Source organism: Bubalus kerabau, chromosome 13 (genome assembly GCF_029407905.1).
Source record: "Bubalus kerabau isolate K-KA32 ecotype Philippines breed swamp buffalo chromosome 13, PCC_UOA_SB_1v2, whole genome shotgun sequence".
NCBI lineage: Eukaryota > Metazoa > Chordata > Mammalia > Artiodactyla > Bovidae > Bubalus > Bubalus kerabau.
The window spans coordinates 61,965,389-61,988,767 of record NC_073636.1 but is presented as its reverse complement, the minus strand read 5'-3'; the positions used below and the strand labels follow the sequence as shown (position 1 = coordinate 61,988,767).

Sequence of the window (23,379 nt, the reverse complement as noted above, 5' to 3'; positions counted from 1 at the left end):
CTCCAGAGCTGGGGTGGAGGGGGGACCTGCAGGGTGGGGGGCTCCGTGGGGCCAGAAGGGGGTGGAAAAATGCCTGGCCAGTATGAGGACCCTCCCCACCGTGTGTGCTGGGCCCCAGCCTGGAACCCATGGAGCAGTAGGGGGACGTCCCGTCCCATTCGGGCGGCCTTGTGGCCCAAAGGGGACAGGATGGAGCCCACGAGTGCAGGGCAGGGCGAGGAGAGGTTCACACCGCGGGGTGTGCCTGTGTGGGTCAGTATGACTCAGGGTGTGTGTGTGAGAGAGAGGAGACAGAGAGATGCTCAGAGACAGGGATAGATTCAGGGCGCGGGGGTCCTATCTCAGCTGGATCAGAGAAAGACGCCGCTGCAGGGCGCTGTTCCCTGTGGTGCATTCCTGTGGAGACCTGGTGACCCCAGTCCCTTCCCAGCCTGTGTCCTGGAGCTAGTAGGAGGATGGGGAGGCCGGCCCAATGGGAGGAGAGCCCAAGCCTCGGCATCCTGCTCCACCCACCCCTGGAGGAGGTTTAGCATCTAACTGGGGTGGGGGCTTGGGGAGAAGAAACTGCACCCCCTGCCCCCAATTTGTGGTAGGGGAACAGGCAAAGGGGTCAGCCACACCCAGAGCTAGGCAAGCCCCCTCCATGTCCCTCTCAGGTCCCCTCAAAGAGTCCAGAAGTGAAGATGGGCCCCTCAGCCCCAGTGCCTAAGCAGGACCCTGGGCTCAGAGCCTGCCTTGGACTTGCCATGTGAGCCTGGACCGGTGCCCATCTCTCTGGGCCCTGATTTCATTCCTTTTGCCCGGTGAGGGGGTTGCAGTCAGGAAGGCACAGCCTGACTCTTTGAACCCAAATCCCAGGGTGGGGCTGACTTGGGGGACAAACTGGAAGGGATCCCCTCCCAGAGGCGCTGGACCAGGAAGACCAGACACCATGGTCTCACGTTACCCTCTGCCTGCCTGCTGCCCAGCCCGGGGACCCCACCCACTGGGCCTCCTGCCCTCACATACTTTCCGTGACCAACAGACACCCTCCGGCTCCTGCCTAGCCACCCCCACCTGACGGGAAGGACCGTGCTCGGCAGAGACTTGGAATGCCTAAGCTGGGCCGACCCAGAGAAAGAACCTCAGCACAGATGGAGAGACCAAGGCCAGAGAAGGTAAGTGATGTGCCCAGGGCCACACAGCAGGGCAGGAGTACCCCTCTGCTGCCTTAACTGTATAGCTCTTAGCAGGACAGGAGCCTCTCCTTCTGATTCTCCACACTGGAGGCTGGTCTGTCTCCAGGAGGGGCTCCCAACCTCCACTCCTTCTCCTCAGCAGGTCAGAGTGCAAAAGGGTGCTGAGTGGCCTTGTAGAGTCAGGCTAAATCAAATCTAAAACGGTAGAACCAGTGGTACTTCAGAATATTCCAGACTCAGATTCTTGGACTATCAGAGCTGAAAGGGCGTTTCCCGCCCCATTTCTGAATCCCCTCCACACCAGGCAGTGCGTATCACGTGGGGTGCCTTCAGAGCTGGCCTCTTCCCACCCAAGTTTGGCAGCTCTGAAGGGCTGTCAGGAAGTTCTTCACCTGCTGGTCCTTTGGTCTCTGCTCTCTCTGCCTCCAGGGAGGCTGCCCCCACCCACAGGGCTGGGCCTTCCTCAGCTGCTTCTCCACCCTCCACATCTTATCTCCCCTCGCCTCTCCGCCCACCCGCTTCCTTCCCTGGTTTACAGCATTCCACTGCCCAGAGTTCCAGGCTCCTTCCCACACCCCAGACAGCGCCTGGGCCAGGGTGGGGAGACCCTCTCCCTTAGAGCATGGGCCCTCTGGGGCCACCACAGTGATGAGGAGGACGGGGGAGGCTGTGTCGGCTAGCCTGGCACGTCCGCCTACTGGGAGTGTAGAAACCCAGGAATCCAAGCCCCAGCCAAGACATCCCCTCCCATCACTCCTAAGAGGCCAGGCTGCCAGAGGCAGTAGGTATGGCAGCTAAGAGCAAGGGCTCTGGACCCCAGCTGTCTGGCTTCAGGTCCCAGTTTTCCCTTCCCAGCTGTGTGATCTTGAGCAAGTTGCTTCCCCTCTCTGGGTTTCCCTCATCTGAAAAATGTGGATTTACTAACAGTGCCAACCTCCATGGGATTCTTGCTAGGATTACATGAATTAATATTTGCAAAGTGCTTTGAACAGGGTCTGGCCCATGGAAACAGCAATGTATGTGTTTAAGCAAAATAAATACGTGGGTTCTGGGGCTTGTCTTCTTAACCTGGTTTACCCCCCAGGGGAGGCTCTAGCTACTGTGGAGGTGGTGGGGGGAGGTGTAGCGAAAGGAGAGATTGTTATGAGATGAAGCTTTGGATTCAATTCCTGGCGTCTTCACTTCCTTGCTGTGTGACCTTGAACAAGTAGAGTCAGCTCTCTGAGTACTAGTTTCTTCATCTGTAAAATGGAGCAAGATTTCAATGCTCAAGGACTGGTATATGGGAAAATCTCATCTTGCACAATATGTGTACTCAGTCAACATGAATGAAACTGGACACCTGAAACTCACATTACACGGTCCGTCAACTAGCAGAACACGAAAGGGCCCGCCGGAGGGCCTTGTACCCTCGGCCCAGGCCTCTCCGCCCCTTTCACTGGCAAAACTGTCCCTGAAGGTCCAGATCCTGAGGTGCCTAATCCCCCGTTCCCGCCCTGCTGGTAACTGGGTGGTGACTCAGGGAGGTAGCTGGTGGGGCTAAAGGAAGTGGTTCTGGGCTAAAAACAGACCAGAGGCTCATTTAGTCCCACAGTCAAAGTTCCCAAAGCCAGAACCCTGCCTTTGACCCCCGGAAAGGCTGCCTCCTCCAGACCACAGTCCTCAGGGTGCCCTGATCTCTCTGGGAGACCAAGAGGAGGCTGACTCTCCCGAGTGAGTGAAGGCAGCTGACTCCTCTAAGCCTTTGCACTCGCTGTTCCCTCCGCCTGAAGAGCTCACTCCCTGTGGCTGACTTCTTAGCATCCAGAGCCCAAGTTGAATATCACTTCCTGGGAGAAGGCTCCCCTCACCGCTTGATTTGAATGGATGTCTCTAGATTTTTTTTCCCCCATCTTTGCATCCCATGTGTTTCCTCCACCTGGCGTCTATTGTAATGTGGAATTATGCATCTCTGTGTGTATTCACTTTTTCTTACATCCCTGCCTTAGTGTCATAAGCCTCTGGGGCCAGGGGTTGGGTCTGCCTTATCCACTTTATCCACTTCTCCAACCCACTGACTGGCATGTAACAGGCCCTCAGTAAAGGTGTGCTGAGGGGATAAATGGATAAATCCATTTGCCGTGGATTAAATCTCAGAGAATCCTCCAGGGGCTCCTGGTCAGAGCCAGAGGCCAAGCTCTCAAAGGCCTGTATGATCTGGCTTTGGTTCCTCTTGCACTCTCTCCCACCCTCACTCCAAACAGGCTTTGCACTTGCTCGTCTTCTGCCTGGACCAGTCTTCCACGAACACCCACAGGACTCACTCCCTGACCACCACGTCCCCCATCCACCTCACCAACTCATTTTAAGTTCGTTATTGCTGCCCAGTGTCTGTTTCCCAAGAAGGAAGTTCCATGAGGCCAGGAGTTTTTGTCTATTGGTTGCTTGTCCTCTACACCTGGAATAGTGTCTGGAACAGAGTAGGGACTGGAGAGCATTGTGGAACACACATCACCTCAGCAGCCTGGCCAGGTGCTTGATCTGTACATCTCAGGTCACTTTTGCTTTGACCCTGGGAGGCAGGTACTATCATCCCATTTTACAGACAGGAAACTGAGGCTGAGAGAGGGTGCACAGGTCCACGTGAACCCCATTCTGCCTGTCTGCAGTTCCATCTTCTTGTCCCCACAGTCCTTACAGCCCCCTCAAGCAGTCATGCCCCAACCTCCCTCTGGCCTCTCCCTGCCTCCAGTCTCTCTCTCCCACTCAGTGATGTCCCGGACTGCAGCAATCCTTCTAAATCACAGATCTGATCATGTCCCTCTTTCATTTGAAACCCTTCCATGGTTCCCTATGGCTGGGGTTCAGCCTGGCATTTGAGGCTCCTGCTAACTTCTCCAGACTTATTTCTTGCTTCCTCGTCTGCAAAAGCCCCCTGGGATGCTTCGAGACTAGCTTGTTCTCAGTTCCAAGTCTTTGGAGCTGCCCGGAACAACCCGCCTCACTCTGTCTGGAAAAGGCCTGCTCTGTGTTTGCTCTCAGCTTGGCTGTCACTCCCACTGGAGAGGAGAGAATGGAAGCAAGTGTCTTCTTCCACGCCCTTCTAGCTTCACTACAATCCCCAACCTCCCACCCCAGGGGTTCCAGAGACTGTGAACTCCCCAAAGACCAAGGCCATGACTAATTCTTCTCCAGGCTCTGGTTTAAGGCCAGGCCCAGAAAAGGGTCTCAAGAAATTGCAGTGAAGTGATAGGATGTGTCTGAAGTCAGGCCACCTGCTTTGCATCCTCACCCTACTACGTACTGGCTGGGAATCCATGCACTTGTCCGTCAGCTCCTTGTGCCTCAGTTTCCTCATCCCTGAACTGCTGAAATACACACTCACGGGATGGGATAAAGTGAATACACACTCACGGCGTGGGATGAAGTGACTGCACAAGTGGGAATCACTTGGTACGGTGCCTGGTGCTCAGTAAATAACACCCATTAGAGTGAAGGAAGGAACAGGTGCGGGGGCAGCTGCACAAATGGATGCTTGGTCCAGGTGGGCACATCCCTTAGGACAGCCCTGGCTGCTCCACACCCTCGGGGCGGCCCTGTCACTGGCTGAATCTTTTCCCACAGCTGCCCTGCTGGGTCCAAGGTGGCTGGTGGAATTCAAGGCCACTGAATGCCGACAGGAAAAGGCAGCGTCACCAGCCCTGGAGTAATCCAAACCAGATGTGGCCTCAGACCCATGGGGGTGGTCACTGTGGGCCTGGCCAAGGCCCAGAGGCAGGAAATAGTCTTGGAGAACGCTGCTCTCTGCTCCGCTCTCTGGGACCAAAGAGCTGGGACCAGTCGGGAGGAGCTGTCCTGTTGAGGGTGTTAACCCTTCAGAGTCCACGGTAGGGGCAGGGGTTTGCCTACGATGGTGTGCAGGAGCAGCTGGTGGCTCTGGCCCCATGGGGCAACAGAGCTCCTTGCAGAGAAGATTATAGCATTAGCATCATGATGGGCACTGTGCAGGGGGAGCCCACAACACAGGCAGTGGGGTGGGCAGGGCACGCCAAGCAAGGGGCAGGGTCTGCTGCCCGGGACTTGCAGAACCCCAGCCCCAGCCCCGAGCTCTGGGCCTGGCTCTGGCTCCACTCCCTCCATTAGGGCAGCTCTGAGGCTGCTGGGGATGGGAGCACTAGTGAAGGCCACGGGGCTGGATCCCAGCCTCAGACGGGCAGAGGTTCAGTCCCACACCAAGGACTGCCACCCCAGCCTTCTCCTGAGTGTGCTCCATGGCCCTGGAGGAGCAAAAGCTCTCTGAACCGCCCCCCTTCATTGTTTCCATATTGTCGAGTCCATATCCTTTACCTCCAGGGACCAGGGGAAACCCAAAAGAGGCACCCGATGAATCAAAAAGAGCTTTGTAAGGCGTGCTCCCTGGAGGGAATAGAGACAGGAGAGGCAGTGACCAGCCATGTTCCACGGCTCTGGGTGGGCTTCCTTATCCGGACACGTTCATTCGCTGTGTGGCCTCATGCAGATCAGTTTCTCTGAACCTGTTTCCTCACCTGTGAAATATGGTGACTGAGCCCCCCGTCCCATCTCTCGATTGTCACCATGGCCCTTGGGGTGGCAGAGGACAGTGGTGCTGAAGCTGTCCTCCGAAACTTTGTCCTTTGTCCTTTGTTTCATAGAGGGGGAGATGAGGCCTGGGCTGGAAGTTGGGGTCCTGGGTTCTAGTCCCAGCTTCTCCTGTCCCTGCTGAGCAGCCTGCTATTTTGGCCTTGGTTTCCCCAGCTGGATCCCAGCCCTGGATCTCGGTGCTGGCTGGACCTCATTTCCTTACCCCTCCACTATGGCGGTGACTCATTCCTCATCATCATGCTGTGTGGCCGAGGCTCAGCCTGGGTGGGGGCCAGCACGGCTGAGAGAATGCGGAGGAAACCACAGGCCTGGCCCAGCTAGCAGGTGGCGGGCAGACAGGCAGGCAAGGGATCCAAGGCCCTAGGGTCCCTGCCCATTACACATCTCCCACCAAGAGCCTAAGCCAGGCTCCCCCAGGCGCCGCCCCCCCTCCCCGAGCCCTGAGTGCAAGCCCAGCAGGCTCAGAGCCCAGAGCCCAGAGCCCCCCGATCCTGTCCCACGTGGCACCTGTGGCAGGGGAACTCCGCACCCATCTGCTGGAACAGGGCAGGGTCTGGTGAGGACCTGGCCTTGCCCTCCTGGCCAGTGTTCATGGAAGCAGGGGCTGGAAGGCTGAGCGGTCAAGGTCTCCATCCAAGATTTCGCAGAGGCAGATAGTGCAGTGGTTCAGAGTGGGGGCTCTGGTCCCAGACTGTCTGGGTACAAACCCTGGCTCTGCCATGGGCTAGCCGTGTGACCCTGAGCAAATGGCATCGCCTCCCTGAGGCTTGGCTGCTCCATCAAGAGAAATGAACGTAATACAGCTGCCCACCATGCGGGGTCGCTGGGACCAGAGTCACGGAACACACAGAGCTGGGTCTGGGCCGTGCCCCTCTCGGAGCTCAGTGCATAGGAGCTGCTGTTATTGCCATTCCTGCTGAAGTCCCGCTTAGGCCTCAATTTACTCAATTGTCCTCACAGCCAGAAAGGCTGTACCCTATTAGCATTAAGCTCTCTTGCCGTCTAGGCTGCTCCCTCCAGCAGAGGCTTGGGATGAGCAGGGCTGACGCCCGTGGATGAGCCTGGAGAACAGCTCGCTCCCTAGGCCTCCCAGGGAACGCCCATCGCTGCAGGCCCGAACTCCTGGCTCCACTTGGAGACTCTGCTATCTGCCTATACCTTGTTCTGGTGAGAAGCAGGGAGGACTTGTGGGCAGAGCCTTGCCCACAAGTGGGCAGGTGGGAGGGTGTGGGAGGTGGAATAGTCCATTTCAAGCCCCAGCTTCTGACTTGTTGAAAAGCCTTCAAGTTCCTTCTTCTCTCTAAGCCTCAGTATCCCCCCTCTGTATAATATGAATAATATATATCTCGTAACCTTATAAATGAGTTAACAGACATACAAGCCCTTAAATAGAGCCAGACACACAGTGCTGTGCTGTGCTTAGCCACATCTGACTCTTTGTGACCCCACGGACTGTAGCCCACCAGGCTCCTCTGTCCATGGGGATTCTCCAGGCAAGAATATTGGAGTGGGTTGCCATGCCCTCCTCCAGGGGATCTTCCTGACCCAGGGATCGAATCCAGGTCTCCCGCATTACACGCCGATTCTTTGCTGTCTGAGCCACCAGGGAAGCCCAAGAATACTGGAGGGGTAGCCTATTCTTTCTCCAGGGGATCTTCCTGACCCAGGAATTGAACTGGGGTCTCCTGCGTTGCAGGTGGATTCTTTACCAGCTGAGCTACCTGGGAAGCCCAGACACATAGTAGTCCCGTATAAATGTTGGCTGGTGCTGTGGCCTCTCACAGATGAGCACACTAAGGTACCAAGCGGGCAGCCCCTTGCCCAGATCAAGCACTGGGTAGTCTGGCTCCTGAGGCTGCATCAGTAAGCATCACACCATACTCGTAGCGCTGCTGAAGTGACTGGCCCATGGCAGCGCTCCGTGAACGGTGGCCAGCTGTGACTTCACCCAGATGCACACACATAGAGGGAGGGGGCCACTTCCAACCTGTACATTTATTTACATGGCACAAGCTGAGAGCAGGTTGGGGGCTGCCCGACAGCCTTCCCACTCCTCTGGGCCTGCTGACACCATCCTCTGAGGCCGTGGGTGACCCCTGGAATGGGGGCCGGAGTGGCTGGGTTAGGCTGGCTTGGCCTTCAGGCAAGCTCGGGGGTGGTCTCCCCTATCCCCCAGGCCTCTCCCCTCCCCCTCCACCCAGGCCTGGGCTGGGCGTCTTCTCTCTCACACAGAGTTCCTGTATGTTGGTGGTCGCAAGGAAGGTGGGCGGGGGCCGGGCCCTGCACCAGATGGTGTGTGCTAAGCCTTATCTGTTGGGAGTGGGGAGACATGCGGGTGGGGACACGGAGGCCCTCCTTCACAAAGCCTGCTCTGTCTCCCCGGGCAGCTGCGCCTTAGAAACCGGCCGTCTGCCATCCTCCCCCACCGAGGCCTCCCACCCACAACTGCAGAAGCCCCACATGCCAGGACCCCCAGCCCTCCCACTCTAGCTAGGAACAAGCCCAGGCCAGGGATGCCCCAGGTGAGGTCAAGCAGGGGTCACCAGAGCAGCAGTTCCAAGAAGGGGAGCCAGGCGGGAACAACAGGGCCCCTGGCGTCCGGGCTGTGCTGGGGGCCAGAGCCCTGTCTGGGGAGGCGCTAGCAGGATGGAGTCAGGCCACACCTGAGGCGGCTCACGTCGGGGAAGCAGTCACCGCGCGGGGGCGTGGGAGCCCCGAGCCTCCCAGCCTGGCGCAGCCTCATCCTGGCCAGCCTGGCCCGGCGATCTGGCCCGTCTGCTCCGGCCTTCTGGGCTGTGTGGCCTCAGCCCTGGCCACTGCACGGCTGCGTCCAGGCCTCAGCTGCTCCCCCGGGCTCAGACCCCCAGAGCCATGAGTGCCCCCGAGCTGCTGATCTTCTTGAAGCGGTTGGCAGCGCTGACAGCAATGAAGTTTTTCTGAGGGATGAGGGAGAGGGGTCCCGGTCAGCAGCGGGGCAGGGGGAAAGCTGTAGGACAGGCTGTGAGTCTCCCAAGATCCCCTTCGTCCCAGGAGGGCCCCTGGCCAGGGAGGCTGCAGTGCACAAAATGGCCACAGGAGGCGCCGTGACACCACAGCCTCCAGGACGCCCTGCCTCACTCAACAGACCCGTCAGCAAACCTGAGTACCGCTCCCCTCATGGCGGTCTGTGTGTGCATGCTAAGTCGCTTAGTCGTGTCCGACTTTGTGTGACCCCAGGGGCTGTAGCCCGCCAGGCTCCTCTGTCCGTGGAATTCTCCAAGCAAGAATACTGGAGTGGGTTTCCATGCCCTCCTCCAGGGGATCTTCCCGACCCAGGGATCGAACCCGCATCTCTTATGTCTCCTGCGTTGGCCGGCAGGTTCTTTCCCATTAGCGCTACCCACCTGGGAAGCAGTCCCCTGGTTCCTATTTCATTCCAAGAAAAAGCCCCTCACCGTGGCTGAGTCTCTCCACGCCCTGCCTCCCCATCCTCTCGGACACCTCTCCTGCCGCTTGCTTATTCCACTCAGAGGAACTGGCCTCCTACCTGTTCCTCACACTCCACAACCGTGCTCCTGCCTCAGGGCCTTTACGCCCGCTGTTCCCACTGCCTGGGGCCACTCCCCCTCCATACCAGCCTGACTCAGCCCTCATCTCCTCAGGTTTTTGTTCACAGGCTCCTTCTAAGTGTGCCCTCCCTGGCCACCCTATGTAGAAGCACAGCCTCTCCCCAGCACTCCTGACCATTCTTTTTTTTTTTTTTCTGACCATTCTTATTTTTTCCTAATAAGTGTAAGTGTTAGTCGCTCAGTCATGTCCGACTCTTTGTGACCCCAAGGACTGTAGCCCACCAGGCTCCTCTGTCCATGGAATTCTCCAGGCAAGATTACTGGAGTGGGTTGCCATTCCCTTCTCCAGGGGTTCTTCAGGGATCGAACCTGGGTCGTCTGCATTGCAGGCAGATTCTTTGTCTGAGCCAAAAGAGCCCTTCCTTAAAAAAAAAAGCCTTCCTATTAAAAGGAATTACTTTTAATAACTCCCCATCCTCTAACAAAAGTAAGTTCACGAAGACTGAAATCCATTGCTGTGTCCCCAATGCCCAGAGGTGGTAGATGGTCAAGAAGTATTTATGAAATGAAGGGAAGAAGCCTGACATGGGGATCAGAGACCTTTTCCTGAGCCCAGGCCATAAAAGGATGCCCCTCCCCAGGGTGGAGGGGGTGAGTGGAGGGCCACCACCCAGGGCAGGAGCCAGTCCAGGACAAAGAGAGAAAAGCCAGTTCTGTTTTCCAGACCGAACCAGCCAAGACGGGGCTAATGGGGCCAGTGCCCTTCCCACCCCGTATCCCTCTCTCCTCCCCGCCTCAGTCCAGCGGTACCTTCCAGCGCCTCTTCATGAGGTATTTCTTAAGCAAGATCTGGGACTTGAGGCGGCGGTTACAGCGCTTGGCCTTCTCTGCCAGGTTGTTGAGCCAGGGGTGGGCGAGGCACTGGGCAGCGCTCATCCGGGCCCTGTGGAGAGGGGGTGGCATGGTGAGAGGAGGCGGCAGGCCTGGGAGCCGGCCTCCCAGCCCAGTTCCCACCAGGCACAACACATGCACTGGACTTTGCACACATGGGGTTCATGTCCTGGGGGGTGAGCCTCACCGCTGGTCCTTGACGATGAGGTTGGAGACGAAGTCTTTGGCCTCGTCTGACACGGCCTCAAAGGTTTCCTCGTCAAAGTACCAGTTGCTTGATAGAACGTTGTTCAGGGTCTCTGTGTCATCGTCTCCCAGGAAGGGGGAGAGACCACTCAGGCTGGAAGGAGGCGATGGTAGGAGGCAGGGAGGTAAGATTGGGTTGGGGATGCAACAGATCCTGAGAAGCAGCACCGTGAGCTGAAAAGACCCCAGCTGCTCAAGTGGGACAGACCTGGGTTTGAATCTGGGTGGGTGACCTTGGGCAAGTCACTTCCCCTCTCTGAGCCTCACTCTTCTCATCTGTAAAATGGCCATAATCATCCCAGCTTCCCAGGGTTACCGTGAAGAAGAGGAATGATGAGTGCACCCCCAATGCCCAGTAAACCTCAACTGAGGGAGTGGGGAGGTGGAAGTGATCTTGGCCTCAGCTGCCCACCCATATGCCCCAAACCCATCAACACTCACAGCATATAGGTGATGACCCCCAGGCTCCACATGTCTGTCTTATCGGAGATTTGGTCGTAATTCACCACCTCAGGGGATAGGAACTCTGGGGTCCCAAAATTCACCTTCAGCTTCTCGTTGGGGTTATACCTAGAGGTCAGGCCAAGAGCTCAGAGCACAACTCCCAGCCCATTCCCAGACACCTTCCCACCTTCCCTTGGTCCCACCCACCCTGCCCACCCAAGGTGGTACCTCCGTGCCAGGCCGAAGTCAATGATCTTCACCAAATGGCCCGTGGTGTTGACGCAAAGGATGTTCTCTGGCTGAGGAGAAGGGGGTGGCCTGGACTGACCTCTGACCCAGCTCACCCTCCCTCCCCATCCCAGTCCATCCAAGTCCCAGGCTCCCTGGACCAGAGGCCCAGGCTGCCAGAGTGGATAGCCCCCCATCAGAGACCCTCAGATCTACCTGTTCCAGACACAGAGAGGGATCTGGAGGCCTGAGAGGGGCTCTTCTCTAGGCGTCCCTGCTCCCCACCCTCAGCATCTAACAAAGCACCCAGTAGGTGCTCAGCCAAGACTCCTGGAATCCGGCACCCCAAGCACAGGTGAGCATGTGAGGTCACTGAAGGGCTAACCCCTCCTGCGCTGGGCCTCCATCTCCTCCTCGTGTAACACAAGGACACAGGACTCATCCGAGGTTGTGGGGCAGAAACGTTGTAAGTCGTTAATGATGGCTAAAAGGCAGGTTTTGCACAAGAACCCTGATTTTCAGCACCCCCTGAAACACTGGAAGCCCTGGCCATATGGCCACACACGGCTTGGAGGAACTTGGTGCTGACCGCTGAGATGGGCAGGAGTCTTCCAGTTCCCCAGGGCCTCCACCTCCTGACCCAGATGGGTTCTGAAGAACAGGATTCTGTTCTTCATCTGGGCTTTGTGGTATCTGATCTGAGGCCCCAAACAGGAGGCTTTCTGAAGGTCCTTTCACACTGCTGCACTCAGAGCAGGATTCTAGTGACTTCAACAGCCCAACAGTGCTCCACTGAAACACGGGGAGGATGCAAAGGCCCCAAGGAGGGCTTCCCTGGTGGTCCAGTGGTCCTTGCAATGCAAGGACCTCTAGTCCTGGAAGATCCCACACGCCTTGGAGCAACTGAGCCTATGTGTCTCAATTAATGAGCCCATGTTCTGGAGCCCATGAGCCACAACTACTAAAACCCATGCACCTAGAGCCTGGTTCCACAACAAGAGAAGCCACCGCAATGAGAAGCCCTCACACCGTAACTAGACAGTGACCCCTGATCACCGCAACTAGAGAAAGCCCAAACACAGCGATGAAGACCCAGCACAGCCAAAAGAAAATTTTAAAAAAGAGAAAAAAAAATTATTAAAAAAATAAAGGCTCCATGGACACAATTGGCAGGGGAAACCAGACAGATCCAGATCTCCTTTTGGAGGACGAGGACAGGGGACTTCCTGAAAAGCCCTGCAGCTGGGACCCTGGGAAGGGGCTTCAGGCTGCGGTTCACCTAGCCTACTCGACCATGAAACCCTTTACTGATGAAAAACTTATTGCTATCCTGAAAAAAAAATCACATTTAGGACACAGAGATTTAAGTTGAACTTCTTCCCAGGACACTGCATTTTAATCAGGGACCCTGCTCTACCCCAAGGACCAGAGAAGGGCAGCCTCCACTGCCGTCATGCAGGCTTGAGTTCTGCCCAGAAACTCGGGAGGCACCTGCACTCTTTCCATTCCTTCTGCCCTCCCACATCCAAACCATCAGAAATCCGGCTGACTCTATTTTCAGAATGTGTCCATCATCTGACCACTTCCCATTCCTCCCCCACTGCTATGGGTTCCAGCCCCATCATCTCTCCTGGCTTATTATGACCACCTCCTAAATTCCCTGCTGTCAGAATGGCCCCTTTGAAACCCATTCCCTTACCCTCCTCGCTCCCTCACTTGTCAGTGGCAATGATAACAGCACACCTGACCCAAAGGGCTGTCACACACTCTAGACACACCTTGAGTGCCTCTGACCCCTAGTAAGCACAGCGGAGGGGTTAGTCCACAACAGCACCGGCAGCATCTCCTGTATCGGACCTTGAATGCTCCGGCCTTTACCTTCTTCTTCAGTTCCACCTTGTATGTCTCCCTGTTACACTCACGCACTTTTTCATAATGCTTTTAGTGGTTTAAATTGATCTAAGCGACTTCCCTGGCAGTCCTATGGTTAAGACTTGGCGCTTCCACTGCAGGGGGCATGGGTTTGATCCCTGATGGGGGATCCAAGACCCTGCAGGTTGAGTCAAAAATAAAAATCAAGAAAAATGTTAACAAAAAATAAAACGATCTATTCATCGAGTTATTACGTCTGATTCTACCACTGACCTCTCAGGCTCCAGGGGATAGGGTCATGTCCTCACCATCCAGAGGGCAACAACCACGCCCAGCACTGTGCTCTGTGCACAGAGGCACAGAAGCAGGTGCTCAGTATGTATTTACCAAATGAATGAATGAAAGTACTGTCCACTTTGCCGACGGGCGTTCACCCGCCTCAGTGTTCAGATTTCATCTTCTCCACTAGCCTTCCCATTGATCCCACAAACATTAACGCCTGCCGTAAAGATGGGGCTACCTGGCACTCATGGGGCCCCTGCCCACTCCACATCACGGCCACGGCCAGCTGATCAGACTTGGAGGGATTCATAAAATCTTAGGGAAAAACCCAAACTTTTTTGCCAACCCAGTGTTTGCTTTCCCTCACCTGCTATGTGCAAGGTATCGAGCAAGAAGAACATAAACATTCTCTCAGCACACACTCTTGTTAGTGCCTGCCCCGTGCACTACACTTTGCTCTTGTTTTAGTCGCTAAGTCGTGTCCCACTCTTTGTGACCCCAGGGCCTGTAACCCGCCAGGCTCCTCTGTCCATGGGATTCTCCAGGCAAGAATACTGGAGTGGGTTGCCATTCCCTTCTCCAGGGGATCTTCCCAACCCAGGGATTGAACCCGGGTCTCCTGCTTGGCAGGCAGATTCTTTACCGCTGAGCCACCAGGGAAGCCCAACACTATACTTACTGATGCATCTTCCTGATTCCCCTTTTAGAACATAAGCTCCACGAGGGCAGGCGTTTTTATCTATTTTGTTCACCAGTGGGTCTCCACCACCAACACTGCCTGGCATCTAGTGGGCCCTCAACACATGTTTGTGGGATAAGTGAACAAACATTAGCAGTGCCCATCAGGGGCCTACACAGAGGCAGGTGCTCCTGCAACACTGATCAGCTAGTGTTATATGTGGGGCTCACAGAACGGCAAGAGACCCTTTCAACAAATACTACAACAACTCCAGACTAGGAGAGGACTGGGACCAAGTCTTTCTTGCTCTCTGATGTGCCCCCTGTTTTGACTCTTACAGCTGGAAGGACTGGATGGAGGAGGAGAAGGAGTCATGGGGGATGGAGGGATGGTTGGCTGCAGCAATGATCTCAGGTGGTCCGATGCCACCCCAACCCCTCCCAGGAGGCCGCCCACCCCTAGTACCTTGAGGTCCAGATGCAGAACTCTCATCTTGTGCATGAAGAGGATGCCATCGCAGATCTGCCTGACAAACACCATGGTGTCCACCTCAGTCAGCTGGTAGTCCTCATCCACAATCCTCTCGAAGAGCTCGCCACCCTCGATGCTGTGTGCACAGACCCCTCTACAGGCTTGCCTCTGGGCCTGCTGCCTTCTGCTCCCCCCCAACCCCAGGCCCCCACCCTGCTGCCGACACTCACTACTCCATGAAGAGGACGATCTCATGCGGGGTCTCGATGGCCGCATAAAGCTGGATCAGGTTGCGGTGGTTCAGCTGGTTCATAACCTCAATCTCCAGCAACACCATTTCCTGGGGACCAGGAGCATCAGGGTTACCATCTGAGCATCATGATTCCCTGCCCTCCACCCTCTTCGGGGTGGGCCTAGCCTGGACCACTGCCCTCCCCCTCCTCGCTGGTCTCCTCACCTCCCATCTCTCTCCCAACCCTCCAGCCTGTGTCCTTACCACACAGTCATTTCTGTTGGGACATCTTTCCTTTGCTTTGCTGGTTCTTTGCCTCCTGCTGGCTGAATCCTGGGCCCCATCCTTCCCGCTCAGCCCTCCCTGCTCTACACTGTCTCCCAGGGCATTCTCAAGTCCCATGACTGGAAATTCCATCCAGATGTGACTGATTCCCAAATACATATCTCCACCCCCAAGTGCTCCTTTGAACTCCAGACACCAGTCCCTCCCCCTTGGATGCCTAATAGGCATCTCAAATCTCTCATGTCCAAAATTAAACCCTTGATACTACCCTTTCCCCACAGTTGAGTTGCCCGCAGCATGTCCATCAGCAAAAGGCCGTCATTTTTAACCCCAGTGTACAGAAAGTTAGGAGCTTTCCAGGGTTTCTCTCTTCTTCTTGCTTCCTCACACCCCCTCATCCAACCAATCAGTAAATCCTTTGACTCCACCTCCAAAGTAGATTACAAATCCAATCATTTCTCAGCTCCCCCATCACTGCCTTCCTAGTTTCAGCTGCCATTATTTGTCACTTTCAGAAAGTCTGCCAGCCAGTGGTCACATCCGTAGCTTGAAATCAACCACAGTAGGAATATTTACACCAAGGAAACTGGCAAATGTTACAGATCAGGTCTCTCCCTAGATCTGTTCCCCCAGAGCACTGGATCACTGCCTGAACTGTTCCATTTTCCATTATTCCATTCCTTGGAATATCTCACCTTCCACGCCACTTCCTCAGAGAAGCCTAAGGTCACCTGATCCTATCTGAGCAGCTCCACACACCCTGTTCCTTCCTGGCTTTACTTGTCTTCTTAACACTGTCTCGGCTCCGGACACCACACTTTTTATGTTTCGGTTTGGTTTTAGTTGTCTGTTCCCCCTCTCTAGCATGTTAGGACTTGTTCGATGCCATTTCCCTAGCACCTGGCACAGTGCACAGCACAGAAAAAGTACCCAATATTAACCAATCAATAGCTGACTCCAATTAATTTACACATCACATTTGAGCATCTCCACTGAGCCAGGTCCATGATAGAGGCCTGGGACCCAAGCCCCATTAAGTGGAAGCAACAGAGAAAGAGTCACGAAGAAAATCTTTCTGACTTCCCAGCACTCCTCTGGAGCTGCTTCTCCTGCTCCTTCTGGGCTCCAGGCCTCTGCATGTGCTGTCTCTGCTCCCCTGGTCTTGATCTTGACTCAAGGGTTCCCACCTGCCGTTTCTGATCCTCAGGCCTTTCTATCCACAGTCCCCTCTGTCTGAAAATCTCTCCCCTGCCTTCCCCATTGGAAAACAGCTCCTCCTTCTTCAAAGCCTTCATTCAGGAGACCCTTTGCTGACCTGCGGGTGAGTTGGGAGACTCCACTGTGAGAACTCCTCTCCCCACCCTTCCGCCTGAGCTTTCCTGAGTTATATAGCTTTCACCATGCCAGGCTGCTAGGTTGCCATCACCTCCTCACATACCCAACTCCCTTACTCCATATGAGTCTATGCTTCATTCATTCATTCACTCCTTGAACGAACTCTGCTCTGAACCAGGCCCGGGCTGGTGTTGAAGCCTGTTTCCCTTGCTGTTCTTGGGGGGCAGGGACCACCTGGCTTCCCTCGGGGACGTCCAGTGCACAGCACAGCATCTGGCCCAGAGCCTGTGCGCATCAGCCCTTACTGACCTGAACCAGAGGGCTTGAAGGGGAAGTCCCCAAGATAAATTCACCAACTGTGGGGTGAAGTTTATGGTCAGGGGCATCAGGCCCCTATGGCAGGACTGTCCGCCTGTCTATCTGTTGATCTGTGTGATGTCTTTGGAGCACCAAGCTTCTCACCCCCGGCCCCTGGTGCAGACGTGTGGGTGGCGGGAGGTGAGAGGCACCCGCTCCAAGGATCCCCTCCCCTTCCCCACAGCCAGACTGCACTACCTTGTCTTTGGGTGTCTGTTTCTTGATGACCTTGGCTGCCAGCTTGAGGCCTGTGGCCTTCTCTGTGCAGGTACAGACCGCTCCAAACTTGCCGCTGGAGAGAGAAGAGGCTGAGAGTAAGGGAGTTGCAAAGGCCAAGTGTGGAGGGCCTGTGCTCTGTTCCCTGTGAGATGGGGAAATCCCAGCCAGCTCCAGTACCCTCCCCAAACGTGAGCTCTACTGCAGAGACCACGGCTGACATGCACAAACCACAGGCTCAGGAAGGGTAGGCTCATCAAAGGACAGCCCCTGATGGGCACCTCACAGGCAGGCAAGGGCACCAGGCCCCGGGGGAGGGAACTTCAGGACTTCTAACAAAACAGAGGATCATCTTGAAGGGGTCAGTGTGGTACTCCAAACTGAGACAGACAAGACAGTATTAGGTGCTTCCTATGGGAAACACCTAATGACCAATGGTGTGTTTGTGTGAGTGACTGACACACCAGCCATGTGACAGCCTGCACACAGACACATGAGACCACATGGAAGCAATCGTGACCATGAGGCTCACGTCTGATCGGAATGTCTGGGCCTCCCATGGGGCAGATGTAAGGCCTGGGGACTTCACGCTCTCCCGCCCGTGGGCCAGGGGCTCGGGGCCCCAGTTCTCACCCGCCCAGCGCCTCCTTGGAGTTCAGACTGAATTGACTGTTGATGTTCCCGGGCCTCAGCTCCACAATGCGGTGGGGGAAGGGGGCTGGGGGCGGTGGGCAGTCATCTGTGGAGCAGAGCAGAGCCATTTCGGTCAGTGCTGGGGCTGCTAAGGACTCATCCTGGCACCATGCCCTCCTGCCTGGCCTGGGCCCCATCCAGGGGCGTTCACCAAGTGATACCTGGGAGACAGTTGGCTCCAGGATAGGGGCTAGGGGCTAGGGGCTCGGGGCCCAGTTTCCAATGTCAGCTATGCAACCAACACTCACCCTCCTTGGAAGGCCTCTGCCTCTGTCAGAGTGGGGCTCAGCTTCTCCAGGCACAACAGTGGGGATGGCTGATTGGACTCCTCAGACCCTCCCACATTATAAGGTATGAGGACTCCATCCCAAAGTTTTTCATTTCCATTTAAAAAAAGGGCGGAGCGGGGCGGGGGTGGGGGTGGGGGTGGGGGGTTCGCAACTGTGAGCTCCCTGGTGGCTCAAAGAATCTGTCTGCAATGCAGGAGACCAGGGTTCAATCTCTGGGTCGGAAAGATCCCTTGGAGAAGGGAATGGCAACGCACTCCAGTAGTCTGGCCTGGAGAATTCCATGGACTGAGGAGCCTGATGGGCTACGGTCCACGGGGTTGAAAAGAGTTGGGTTTGGCAGGACTGAGCTACTTTCACTTTCAACTATAATGGTGGAGCGCCATGCCAGATAGGCGTTACTGTGTCTGAAGGAGTCGAGGATAGGACCTGCCTACCATCCCCTCTAATAACACCACAAGCTCTCACCACCTGTGGAATGGGTATCCCCCGGCCCTGGCCCAGGAGCAGGGGTGGGCGGGGAGGAGCCGGGGATGGAGCTATTTGGTAGAGACTTGCTGCCACCTAGTGACAATACGGGGAACAGCAGGCCCTGGACGCCGACAGGCTGAGTCACCCGGAATGGAAACCTCTTTATAAATAGCAAGAGGCCGCAGGGGAAGCCGGCTGGTGATAAATCAGACGGCCCTTGGAGGTTGTTCAGGTCCGTCCCTCGAGGATGTGATTGCTGGGCTGAGTGGCCCTGGAGGTCTGTGCCGCTGCTAAGGGGAGGAGGCAGGGCTCCTGGCTGCCGCCCAGCCGCCAGGCCCTCCCACCCTGTCTGGGTGGCACTATGCCGCTCACCAGGCAGACTGGCAGGTCTCCCAGGCCACCTCGGCCTGGAGGAGGGGGGTTGTCAGGACACTCTGGGCTCTCCTGACCCCATCTCACCCCACCCCCCAGGCCTGCTGCACCCTTGCCCGGGCCCTTTCCCTATTCACCTACTGGCCAAGCTTGCTCATGCTCAATGGCTCCCTTCTGCTCGCTGAATAAACCATCAGCACTTGAGGCCACTCCGGTCCTGCCCATCTCATGTGCCCAGCTTCCTTGGTCACCGCCTCCCTCCCCCCTCCACACACACACACCTGTGCTCCTCAGTTCACAACCCTCTGTGGCTCCCATGACCCTCCCTACCCGTCCAGGATGCAGTTAAAAAGGGCATTTGAGCCCTTTTACAGAGTAACATCAAACCCCACCGTCCAGAGAACTGGTGGTGCTCCAACATGTCTGATTTTTTTTTTTTTTACTCAATTTTAGCCAATGTAGAAGAAAGTAAACAAGAGAGCTCTGGAGTCAGGTTCATATCCTGTTCTAGCTGTGGATTTGGGGTGCTCCCTTTCCTGAGTCCCATTTCCCCGTCTCTTGAAGGGGACTAGGAACTCAGACTTCCGTGGGTTGGATGACACTTTGATGTATCACCCTGGGTGAGGTGGCTCAGAAGGGTTTAGTGCTCTAAGTGAGGAGACGGGGGAGACACGGAGAGCCCCTTCCCTCCTCCCTGGGCTCCAGGGCAGCCCCGGCTTACCCAAAATCTGGAAGCAGTCCTCCTCCTTGGCTGTGGGACTGAGGGCCTGCCCCACCTCCGATCTCTCCGAGGGAACGGCCTGGAATTCGATCCCCCTCGAGGTGTCCCCTTGCATCCCAGCCTGGCCAGCATGGCCTGCAGCCTTCTCTTCTCCTTCCTTCTGGCTGCCTCCCGGGAGGTTCTTCTCTCCTTCTGCTACCTTGGCTGGCTCAGTTTCTGTGGGGCCAGGGGTCACAGGCACCCCTTCAAAGATGAGCTCTAATGTCTCATCTAGGGGCTTCTCGGCCAGTGGCTTCTCAAGGCTGAAACGTGAGAACACAGATGGGTGACACCCTCAGCAGCCACAGCTCCCCCTACCCCGGCAGGCCTCCCAAAACTTAGTCTGCAATCTAGAGATGATACAGCCTTGCCCCCACCCAAACACGTGGGATGGTGAATCCAAATTCACTTCATATAAAATCCGGGGATGTTAATAACACCGTAAATGTCTGTGGTGGTGGTGGTGGTTTCTTCCCCGCTATGCCATGCGACATACAGGATCTTAGTTCCCCGACCAACGACCAACCCATGCCCCCTGCAGTGGAAGTGCAGAGCCCTAACCACTGGACCACCAGAGAATTCCCATGTCTGTGTTGCTATTTTGAGTATCAATGCACTAAGAGATCATTAACAACTGTTAATAGGATTGCTGATTTGGTTAATCATTAGGTAGTGACAATTAGGGAGGTTATGTAGCTCTTGATTCATAAAATTTTGGTGATACAATAGATAACGTATTAATGATACTTATTTATATTACCACGTAGTTCAAACTGGTATGGTAAGTGTTATTATTGTGGTTTACAATAAATATATCATTAATAACCTCACTTATATCATTGGCATTCAGGTAAAGCTAACGAATTGCACCTTGAGACTGGTGCTGTATTACAGCTCTAAGAGTATAGTGGGCTTCCCTGATAGCTCAGTTGGTAAAGAATCCGTCTGCAGTACAGGACACCCCGGTTCAATTCCTGGGTTGGGAAGGTCCCATGGAGAAGGGAAAGGCTACCCACTCCAGTATTCTTGGGCTTCCCTTGTGGCGCAGGTGGTAAAGAATCTGTCTGCAATGCAGGAGACCAGGGTTCAATCCCTGGGTTGGAAAGGTCCCATGGAGAAGGCAAAGGCTACCCACTCCAGTGTTCTGGCCTGGGGAATTCCATGGGTGGTATAGTCCATGGGGCTGCAGAGTCAGACACAACTGAGTGACTTTCACTTTCACTTCACTTTTCACTTCAAGAGTATTAGTAATGATCTATCAGCCTGATTATTAGTCATATTTTCAGATTATACCAATAACTGTATTAAGAAGATGAGTTTTCTTTTCCTCCTGACATCTCAGTCCTGCCCTTGGTGAGATCCAAGTCCATGGGGTTAGGGGGGCTCTGGACTCCAGATGCCTGGAGAAGGGGTCTTTGAGGTCCTCTGCTGCCTGACACTCCAGGCTTCTGTGAACTATCACAGAGTTCTGATCTCTGCAGGAAGACCAGGCGGTCAGGCCAATGCCTAGGACAGAGGGAGCTGCACTGCATGTAGTGACATTGCCCGAGACAGACAGTAACGCAGACCCCTCCCCACTCCCAGGCAGGAGCCGTTCACCTCGAGATGGCGGCGGGGCAGCTGGGGCTGTGCATAAAGGCGGGTGAGCCCTTCTTGCTCGGTGCTTGGCCCTCTGCTACCTTCTTTTGCTCCTTGGCTTCTCCAGGGTCCTGGCTGCCCGGGGTCCCCTGCTCAGCCTCGGGCTTTTTGACGCTGGCCTCGGCTGTCGCTGTCTCCTGGGGCAGGGCTGCCGGCTGCCCAGCTGAGCCCTCCGCAGGCTCTCCCTGCAGGCCTCCTTCTCCCTCAGGGCCCTGGCTGCTGGCTGAGGGTTGGGCCGAGGCCCCGTCCCCTTTCTCTGGGGCCGGGGCTTCAGTATCTTTCGTCGAGTTGGGATCAGGTTCTTTCTTTGGGTCTGGGGACTCAAGTTCTTTCTCTGGGTTTGGGGGACCGGCATCCTTCTCTGGATCTGGGGGCCCAGGATCCTTCTGTGGATCTGGGGGCCCAGGGTCTTTCTCTGCAGCTGGGGGTCCTTCGCCTGCTGCACCCTTTGGTGCCGTGTCTGCAAAGAAGGTGAAACACCAGTCAGGATCCACCCTCCTACCCTTCCTTCCCCAGCCAGGCTGGCCAGGGACCGGTTCTGGGCCCAGGTTCCTACCCAGGCCACAGTTTACAAGCACTTGTCCCGCTGAACTTCTGGGGCCATTCCGTGGGCTCCCAATATGAGCTGTCCGGGCCTCAGAGGCCCTGGGTGCAGGGCTCTGGGCCCCTGGTGGGCCTTGAGCCCACCCCCCAACACTTGCTCTGAGTGTTCAGACCTCATCCACGGGAACTTCACATTTTCCCGGTCTCTCTGGGGAAGGCTTCCCGTGGGCCCTTGACCCAGTCCTACCCTATCCAGAGATAATTCTGATTTTTGGGTCCTCCACGTGCCACACAAAGAAGCCTTGGGCACAGAACTCCCACTTCAAATCCAGAGCACCGGCCCAGCTCTGGATTCAAACACCCCTTCCCAAGCTCCTCCCTCCACCTCTGGCCCCCGCTTGGCACCTGTTGATGAGCTTGGGATTTCCAGCTCCACTGCTCCGTTTTCCGTCGCCATGAGGTAGGGAGGCGTGTGCTTCTGCTTGTCTAACTCAAGTCTTTCCAGCTGCAGAAAGAAGAGAAAGGTGTGTCGGGCTGCTGGATGCCTCCTCCTGTCTGGCTGAGAGGAGGCGGGGGCTAGCCGGCGGAGGGGACAGAGGCACCTGGAGTGGAGAGGGGCGACCTGGTGTCCGTCTGTCTCACAGCGGCTGCCCGGGAGCCGTCCTGGGCAGTTGTAAGGCCGGCGCCTGGTGGGCAGAGGCGGAGGCAGGGGTGCAGGCAGAGGAGGCGGGGACGGGGGAGAGGATCTCTTACACCAGGGGCCATGCAACTCTGACTGCCACCACCTGTCACTCTTGGCCCCCATTCAGAGGACACAGCATTCTTCCCGTGGACCGACCGAGGGGAGAGTGGTGTTGGAACAAGCAGGAAGAGAAAGCAGGAGGGGGCACCTGGGGCCCCGGGGGAGCAGCCTTCTCCCAGACTTTGCCTGGTATCTCTGACTTGGGACAAGGTAGATGAGGGAGCTCTCAGACAGGGCTGAAGGGCAAGACTATGCTCAGGCCAGGCTCTGGCTCTGCCAACATCTCTTGGGGTTCCCCGGAGCCTGGTTGGAACCACACAGGCCCAGGCATAGTAACCCTGACCCCAGCACCCAGCTCTGTGTCCACAAGCCTTGCACCTGGCCTCCAGACCAGCGTGGAGCATCTTTGATTAAGAAAAGGTCTCGGGGGCGCTTGCTCAACTTGCCTATGGGCCTGAAAGCCGTTTCTTTTGAAATGTCTTTTTCCTGGGCTCTTGGGGAGATGGATGCTGTTCCAAACAGCTGTGAGAGATGGTCAGTGTTTTTGCTCCCCTGAGCTGATACAGGGCTTTCCAATGGCCCACTGGAGAGTGGGGGAGCTGGCTGGTGGAGAATCTTTTCCAAGGATCCTCCTCCACAGTGGTGACCCAGGGACCACTCCAGCCCAAGGTGTTCAAGCAGAGATGGGATGGGGAGAGGTATGATCCAAAGGGCCTTCCATCACCCAGGCGTTGTGCCCAGAGCTTCTCTGCAGGCCACCTTGAGTACTAGCCCCAAGCTGAGTGCGTTGGAAATAGTTCTGGAGTGGATTCAGGACTGGGTTCAGGTCCTGACTGTGGTGACCCATCCAGTCATTCCAACCCCACTGCAGGGCCCAGGTCCTCCAATGATCCAATAGAGGAAGCAACTCTTGCCCTCCATTGAGACAGGGAAGGGGGAAATGGCTTGAGAATACAGAACATCTGAACAGTAGGAAATTGTGTAGCTGTAAAAAAGATGGAAGAAGC

General features: G+C 56.0%; 1 protein-coding gene and 1 non-coding gene across 3 annotated transcripts; both read right to left on the bottom strand.

Moving 5' to 3' along the window:
• Positions 1-7,756: 7,756 nt before the first annotated feature.
• Positions 7,757-22,371, bottom strand: MYLK2 (myosin light chain kinase 2). Of its 2 annotated transcripts, XM_055544712.1 has the most exons (13): positions 22,233-22,371; positions 22,036-22,135; positions 21,049-21,547; positions 19,411-19,712; positions 17,500-17,605; positions 16,849-16,942; positions 14,672-14,781; positions 14,436-14,577; positions 11,138-11,208; positions 10,907-11,035; positions 10,407-10,559; positions 10,139-10,271; positions 7,757-8,716 (listed from the first exon to the last, which is right to left on the bottom strand). In XM_055544712.1, the coding sequence occupies exons 2-13, from the start codon at positions 22,085-22,087 to the stop codon at positions 8,636-8,638; spliced, it is 1,872 nt and encodes a 623-aa protein (XP_055400687.1). In that variant the 5' UTR covers positions 22,088-22,135; positions 22,233-22,371; the 3' UTR covers positions 7,757-8,635. The 2 variants fall into 2 exon arrangements, with proteins under 2 accessions (XP_055400687.1, XP_055400686.1); XM_055544711.1 differs by having other exon boundaries at positions 22,036-22,329.
• On the bottom strand, positions 13,881-13,951 carry TRNAG-GCC (transfer RNA glycine (anticodon GCC)). The gene has a single exon. It is a non-coding gene; the product is annotated as a tRNA-Gly (tRNA).
• Positions 22,372-23,379: the final 1,008 nt, after the last annotated feature.

Coding starts and splice junctions, on each gene's coding strand:
- MYLK2 (XM_055544712.1), bottom strand. CDS start 22,087: ATGGCGACGGAAAACGGAGCAGTGGAGCTGGAAATCCCAAGCTCATCA. Junction 19,713..21,048: donor TGCCCCGCCGCCATCTCGAG/GTGAACGGCTCC, acceptor CTCACGTTTCAG/CCTTGAGAAGCCACTGGCCG. Junction 11,036..11,137: donor GACTTCGGCCTGGCACGGAG/GTACCACCTTGG, acceptor CCTGACCTCTAG/GTATAACCCCAACGAGAAGC.